At 42.7% G+C, this 8,172-nt stretch overlaps 1 protein-coding gene across 1 annotated transcript; it reads right to left on the bottom strand.

Moving 5' to 3' along the window:
- Positions 5,510–7,139, bottom strand: LOC100623432 (melanoma-associated antigen B16-like). The gene has a single exon (XM_021080285.1). It carries the CDS (start codon positions 7,077–7,079, stop codon positions 6,078–6,080), a length of 1,002 nt encoding a protein of 333 aa, XP_020935944.1. The 5' UTR covers positions 7,080–7,139; the 3' UTR covers positions 5,510–6,077.

Raw genomic sequence — 8,172 nt, 5'->3', positions numbered from 1 at the left:
ATTTAACTCAGGAGTTCCCATCGTGGCTTAGCGGTTAATGAACCTGACTACAAACCATGAGGTTGTGGGTTCAATCCCTGGCCTCGCTCAGTGGGTTAAGGATCCAGTGTTGCTGCGAGCTGTGGTGTAGGTTGCAGATGCGGCTCAGATCTCGCGTTGCTGTAGTTGTGGTCGGGGGCTACAGCTCCGATAGACCCCTAGCCTGGAACCTCCATATGCCGTGGGTGCAGCCCTAGAAAAGACAAACAGACCAAAAGACCCCCCCCCAAAAAAAAAGTTAACTCGCACTTATGTTGAACAGGCCCCCGTGATGTATTTCAATACGGAAACGAAAACTTACTCTCATGCACACACAAAATTGCATCCAAATATTTGTAGAAGCTTTATTTGTAATAGCCAAAAATTTGAAGCAAACTAAATATCTTTCAATGAGGAATAAAACATTGTGATCCACACCATAGAATACTACATCACAATAAGAAGAGACAAAAGTTCATGTTACAACTGGAATCAATTTCAAGAAATAATGCTCTAATAATCTCAACTTTACTTAGGACTCATGAAACTTCCGATTCTAGTGAAGATGTTTTTGGACCAGACTTATCCTTTTACCTGAAACAATTTTAAAAAAACAGATAAATTATGATAATAATATTCTATATATTGGACTTTAGACCATAAAAGATAGTGATTACCACTGAGAGAGGAAAGAAAGGGTATGAACTTATAGTTTCCCCAGCTTACTGCCTGGACCCAAGCAGAGCACGGAGACTCTCTGTATTGATGAGATGAAGCTGAGGGTCTGGGGCAGATCGAGCAGTTAAGAGTTCCTAAGAGAGAGTAGTGAAGAGGGGAGAGCTGCCCAGAGAAAGAACTGTGGAGCCCACACAGGGCTGAGGGTATTTCCTGTTAAAGTGATAAACCATATCATTCATGGGGCCTCAGTGAGAGTACTCAGGAGAGATTTATCTCAGTAGTGAGGTGAAGGAAGCCATGCTGTGTGCTGCTCTGATCCCAACTAGTAAAGATTTAAAACAAGAAAAGAAACGATTATTTTGTTTCCAAGTAACTTAATAGAATTACAGAAGAGAGATTAAGAATATTGTTGCACTGAAATTAAAAGGTATGTTTTTGTTCTGCACAAGTGTCAACAAGGTAAAATCATAACTTCACAATGTCTGATATCCAATATAATATTATCAGGCATGCAAAGAAACAGGACTATATAACCAATAACTAGGAGAAGTCTAATTAATAAAAATTGACCTGGAAATGATACAGATGATATAAAGAGTAGATAAGGACATCGAAAAAGTTATTATAAGTATATTCCAAGAAACAGGTAGATTGAATTAACTGGTTAGAGACAGAAGATCTAAAAAGGCCCACAATGAAACTGAAGAGATGAAAAATACAATGTCTGAGATAAAAATGAACACTGGCTAGGAATAATGAAAGAATAAAAAAGTTTAGTGAACCATGCATGTGAAAAATATCGCAATGTATTTTTATGGTACACCTGTTATGGAAAAGAAAAAACTAGAATCAACTTTACATTTCTATATACCACATGTTTCTTGTATTCACTATTGAAGAAAGCAAAGAATATTTGAGTTTTAAAGGGAGGTAATTGAGATTCTCAATACTGTTAAAATTTCTTGCAAAATGAATATATACACAGTTACCTCAGTGATTAAAATATTTAAATAAGCCTAACACCAGAAAGGGTAGCTGTGTCTTAGCCAGAAAAAGTAACTGCTAATTGACATAAAAGACAAAACCTTAAATATGAATGTCATAACACAATAAAATTTTACATCTACTTGTGGATTGGCCAACATTCTGTGCTAACATGTGACACAGGGGTCCAGGCTGTTTGCTTCTTATATGTCCACCCTATAAACCCATTATTTCCATGTTTACTGATGAATGCAGGAAAAGAAAAACAAACACAGAAGGTAGTAAACCACATAGCAAATGCTTTGGCCTGGAAATGACAAATACTGCTTCTGCTCACAGATCAATCACAAGGACTAGTCACATGATCTTTCTACCTGCAAATGCACTTGGTCATATAGTCTCCCCATGAGCCCCAGAGGAGAGGAAGACAAGATGTGAATGAGCATTTTCTCTCCCCTAGAAACTGTTACATAGTAGGTTCTCAATAGACTACAACTAGTACATTTTATGACAGCCGCCCTCTTTATTTCCTGGTAAAGTGTCTGAAGGGTCCTAATTTCCTTGTGTTTCTCCAACTTTTTGGAGGTCTTGCTACGGGTATATGACAGTTGTTCCTAAACACAGGCTCCAGTCAAATTTTCAAAAGGGATTCTGTAAAATACCAGAAAGATTTTGCCTTCTCCACTCAATAGTACCTTTCTTCACTGACCTAACCTATAACTTCTAAAATCTTAATAGTACGAGAATTTTTTTCTTCCTGTTTCTGTCTGGTCAATTTTTTGCCACCTTCTGGATGACTGAACACACCCAAATACTTGAACTGGTATCATTAGGTACAAAGAAAAACCAGGATTTTCTTTTGGATCAGATGGTTAGACAAGAGGCAGTAAAAGGACAATGAATTATTGTCACCTCTGCTAACCAAAAGCACTGCGTCTGTCAGTAAACAATTTTTCACCTTCTGGAAGGACTCCAGGGCTTTAAGGAAGTTAATCCTCAATAGATGCTCGCTTTGCAATGATTTCCATGGTCTTTGATCTCTTCCAGAAGGGAAATTTCCCCCTCTGTACCTCTTGAGTTCTTGTGGCTAGACTAATACTACAGCTGACACAAAACGGATTAAGAGGAGGAAAAGAAGCAGGCTTAATTCATGTGCACGGAGGTCTCATAGAAATGGGACTTAAGAAGTGGCCAGGCACCTTTTATACTTTGTATGCTTTACAGACACAGAAACAATATGTTTGAGGAATTGTCAGGACAAAGAATCTTAGGCTTTGGATGCTTAATTATTGAAGAAACTTAACAGAGTTGAGGCTTTCGGTTGTAAATTAAACAGGTAACAAGGTTTGTTTATACAGGCCTCTCAGCCTGTTTTCCCCGTCACTGGCAATGAGGATGCCCTCTTAGCTCCAGATGCAAGGAGTGTCACCTTTCACGTGAGAGATTTATTTCCTACATTCAGAAAGTCAGAGAGGAGGGGAAATGTCCTTCAAGCTATGGTTGTTTCTAAAGTAATTTGAATTCAAAATGATATGTCATTGAGATACATTTTGGGGCAGGCTGCCCTGTCCCCCAGTAATCTGTTTTCAACTCTTATTTATGAGGGAAGCTTTTATTATCCGTATAGGTAAGCTCATAGGTGTGTGTCTGTGTGTGTGTGTGTGCGTGCAGTGGCCAGCCTCAAAAAATTGCCCTAATTAAAATTATATTTGCAAATATCAAGGGGATTTCAAAACCTCCTCTGCAACTTCAGGGTTGTATCCCTCAAGTTAGCAGATTTTCATCAGCTCTTCGGAAAATATTTTGAGAACATGGAGGAGATGCCCAGTGGGTGGCCAGGTCTAAATTTCAATGTCAAGTTACCTTTTATGGGGAAGAGGATGTTGCCAGCACATGGGTACAGGTGAGGGAGGGGTACAGGGAGTTGGCATGCTCCAAGTCAGGGGCAGGCAGGTGAATTTTGTCCTGTTTTTTCCACTGGGAGCAGGTGTAGCTTTCAGAGGAGGAGGACTGAAGAACTGGCCAGCAGGTCAGGTGCCAGCATGGACAAGAAGGCTCAGTGGAAGAGACCCAGGGGAAGGGCACTGTGTTTGTTGCAGGGAGAGCAGAAGCTGGTACAAATGCCAGCCTCTAGGCAGTCAGGTCTCATATAGCCCTGGGGCTGGGGTAGAAGACCCTAGGTAAGTGAAGCCCACAGACAATCCCCAAACTGTGTTTCTTGCTACAACCTTTATTCTTTAAACCTGATTTAAGTTCCTGGTTGCTATATCCTTCTTTCCATATCCTGAGAGGCATTCAGGAGTAGCAAGAAGAGAGGTAAGAGATAGCAGGTCTGATTCAAGCTGGCAAGAGTGGAACTGAGTGGTTCCAGATGAATTCAGAGAAGAGGCCTAGTGACAGCTCTGTCACAGACTAGACATGTGAAATCAGGGACAATCACAAGCTCTTTGAGCCTGAGGATCTTCACATGTGATTTTGGTTTGTTAAGTCCTGTCTTCTAGGGCTCTTGGAATGTGCACATAGTATATAAAGCACATGGAACAGTGCCATTTCTTAGAGCTTTAGTGCATGAATTACTGCTATGATTACTTCAATCCCAAATTCTACCCCCTCACTTGTTTGCCTATGTGTATAATGTACATTTTCTCTGAAAATATAAAATGCTATAGGACATAATATACCATATCAAAGAAAAATGTTCCATAGAAATTAAGCTTTGTAAAACTTTACCCTGAGTTTATGTTCTTTAATGGATGCATGAATGTCAGCTGGATATAATTCAAATTTCCTAAAATTTGTGTCAATGACCAACCCCTCACCTCCCTCCCACCTCTTCATCCATCCAACACTCTCCTCACTTTTTCATTCATTTCACCCCCTACCAAAAAATTAGCCCTTGCACATGGTTTGCCAAATTATACTGAAGATAGCTTAATTGAACTTTCCTATGAATGAAGTGAGTGTGGCTCTCCTAGGCCATGGCAGAGTGCCAGCCTTGTGGCTTCTGGGTGACAAATCTCAACGGATTATCATCTATTTCTCAGAAACTCTTCAGCGATATATATATAAAATATATAGTTTGTGCATGTATTCAACTCTGCTGGAATATTAGTGCAGGTCACGTTCCACTTCTGTTCCAGGTGAGAATTTCTGTTGTTTATTTGTGACCGACAAGTAACAGCTAACAGGAGTTTGCCACTCTACACATTTGGGTTTCAACTTTGACACATATTATCTGAGGGTCTACACTCTGCTCACAAGGCCCTCGGCCTCATCTGGCCCACCATCCAGTTTAATGTGAAATTAATTCCCACTGGCGTTCCCATCATGGCGCAGTAGAAATGAATCCAACTAGGAACCATGAGGTTGCAGGTTCAATCCTTGGCCTTGCTCAGTGGGTTAAGGATATGGCTGGCGTTGCTGTGGCTGTGGTATAGGCCAGCAGCTGTAGCTCCGATTGGACCCCTAGCCTGGGAACCTCCATGTGCTGTGGGTGAGGCCCTAAAAAGACCAAAAAAAAAAAAAAAAAAAAAGGGGGAATTAACTCCCATTGAAGGACTTGAAGTTTCCTAAAGATCCAAATTGAAATGCTTAACTGCACCAACACTTTGACAGTCTATAGGACTGTCCACTTACTCACTCTTTCATTTTACTATTGTCCTTAAAAGATAACTGCTTCTCTATGTTAAAACACTAGGGGCTGATCCTGAGTTGTTAATCCTAAAATTTCCCAGTATTAGCACTGTGCTTTCCAAAGAGCTGGGGTTCAATAAGCTCCCATTGAACTCCTGTTCAATAAATGACTCATTCAGCTTAAGGTATAATTTTTTTTAATTTCTTTTAAGTTTTTGAAAAGGCCAAACAAATCCATGTACATATCATTTAATTTTAGAGAACAAGAGCTAAAAGAGATAAGGAAGCCAAGATTTCAATATCTTTAAGATTTTAATTGCTGTTTTTCTCTAGTCATCTCAACTATCTTAAAATCATCTTCTTTCACATTTGCAAGAAATTGTCTATAGCAATGCCACGTCCTCTTGTTCTGGGAGACAAAATAAGATGGATGGTTTCACAGTCTATTTTATGAAACAATAAAGCTCTTATTAGTAAACCTCATTATAGCATTACATGTGTGACCAGTATCATCCCTAAACTTGAAGGTGCTGTTGCTAAGGTATGTTTAAGAAACAATTTTCAAATAATTACATATATGAAGAAATAACAGATTAAAATTTTAAGATGTCCATACAAGATAGGAACATATAGGCTTACATATAGTCTTACTTTCAGCCTCACCTCAGATTTAAACTCTATAAACACTAAATTTACTTTCCAACAATGCATGAAGAAACTACCCCTGACTCCCCTAGGTGTGAGAGAAGCTACTGGCCTTGATATTAGAACTTGGGGTAGCCATGGAAGGAGAGTCCTCTGGCTGAACTTGCTTGGGCTCTCTCTTCTTCATCTTGCAAAGCCTCCTCATACTGAGATGGGAAAGAACTTGGGTCAATCCCATGAACCTTGGCCAGAAACTCCAGGAGCTTCATCTTGGTGGTTTCAGCATGGGCTCTGGGGCCCCACAGGAACTCAAACTGGGCAGGATCAGTGTTGGCCACCTGCCGGTACTCCAGGTATTTTTCTTTCACAAAATCTTCAGTGATGAGCTTCCTGGGCTCCCCAAACATAAAGTGCTTCCTTCCAGAATATACCCCAATCACACTCAAAACTTCCCAGACTTCATCTTCAGTGGCACGGTTGCCCTTCATGAAGATCACACCCAGGATAAGCAGGAGGAAGCCAGTCTTGGGCACGCCCACTTCACCATGCAGCATCCCATCATAGGTGAGGCCCAATTTGATGAGGAGGTCATAGCGGTGGTTGGCGGGATCCACTTTCTGCAGATCAAGGCCAAAGATGATCTCCATGCGCTCAGAGGCTCTCACGAGGATCTCAGGGAAGTGGGCTTGGCAACTGTCGACAATCTTCAACATCTCTTCCTCGGTTATTGGCTCTTTCATCTGATACTTGAGCAGTAGGAAATTCACCAACATAGCCACTTTACTATCTACAGCATCAATGGACACATTCTCGGTGTCTGGTGCAGCTTGTGAGGTGCCTGGACTATCCTCTTCTTGGCTCATGGAGCCCTCATCCAATTCGGTGGATGAGGTTGCTGTGCTGGCAACAGCAGATGAGCAGAAACCCCAGGGACCCTCAGACGTACTGGGTTTACCAACATCAGGATCCTCCTTCAAACTGCCAGGCATTACAGAATGGGAGGAGAGATGGGTCTCCTCCAGAGCCTCGGAGACCTGTGCAACCTCCAGATCCTGGGACTTAGTGAAGGTCTGAAGGCATTGATCCTGTGGGCATCCCAGACCCTTCTGATGCTGAGACATGTTGACTCTGGTGGGTGGCAGTTGCCAGAAGTGTGGACAGGAGGCTGGGCAATGGGAAATAACCACCTAAGGGAAATAAAGGTGTATGTGAGTGACCTTAGCAGGTAAGCTCAACCATAGCGGTTCTGATAAAAGCTGCCTCCAAAGGACTTTTCCTGACAACAGTGCTACAGGGCCTCACAGGTCTTCTGGTCTCCTGGCCGCTGTGCCCCCAGAGGTCTTCTAGCTGCCTCTGCCCAGAGCCTCTCGGGGATGACCGTCTGGCCGAGTCCCTGTGAGTGGCTACTTTTCTGGGGATTTGGGGGTTTCCCCTCAAGACTCACTCAGGAGCCTTTGCTTGAGGACCAGCAGTTTGAGGTCTCTCCGCCCTGTACACAGAAGCCATCACCTCAATCAGTCTCCAAAGAGGAAGCGTGTGGTAGGTCAGCTTGAAACTGCCAGCGCCTCTTGGAGATGGGGTGGGGCTCTGATCAGGTGGGCGCCCTCCTTTCTCAGGCACATGGTCTCCTGAGTCCACATCTACTATCTCACCTGACAACTGGTGGCACCTGGGGCTCTTCCCACTGCCAAACTGATTCCGCGTCTCAGATCAAAGCCCTCACAGACTTGCGTTCTGAAAGTGCATGTTAGGGGGCGTGACAACTGGTGACGTCACAGATGCCCTGGGGCCACCAGCAGGGGCCGGTGCTACGCACTGTGCTCTGTTTCAGAGCAGAGATGGCTGCAGGTCCTGCTCGCAGTGCTCATGTTGTCCTCTGCCAGGCCCTGGATGCCTCTCTCTGTTAAGCTGAGGTCTTTACCCTCGTGCCAGGGTCCTCCTGTCACTGAGAACTCTGAAGAATAACCAGCTTGGGCCTTTTAGGGCTTAAATTGGGCCCCTATATGGCATGGCCCTGTCTCACCTCTGTGTTACCCAACTTTATTCCTAGTCCTCATTCATGGAGTTGTATTTTTGGCTTCTTTTTCATTAGTTAAGGCTTCCTGGGAATTGTAGCATCCTAAGGAAACCGTGATGCTTTTATTTACTGCAACGCTTGTAGAGTTTGGAAGGGGTTATGTTACAGCCTTAATGGAAAATGGAATTGGGAGCACA

This window comes from Sus scrofa, chromosome X, assembly GCF_000003025.6.
Source record: "Sus scrofa isolate TJ Tabasco breed Duroc chromosome X, Sscrofa11.1, whole genome shotgun sequence".
NCBI classification, from domain to species: Eukaryota; Metazoa; Chordata; class Mammalia; order Artiodactyla; family Suidae; genus Sus; species Sus scrofa.
Note: the sequence above shows the minus strand (reverse complement) of the source record. Positions and strands in the feature narration are given on the sequence as shown.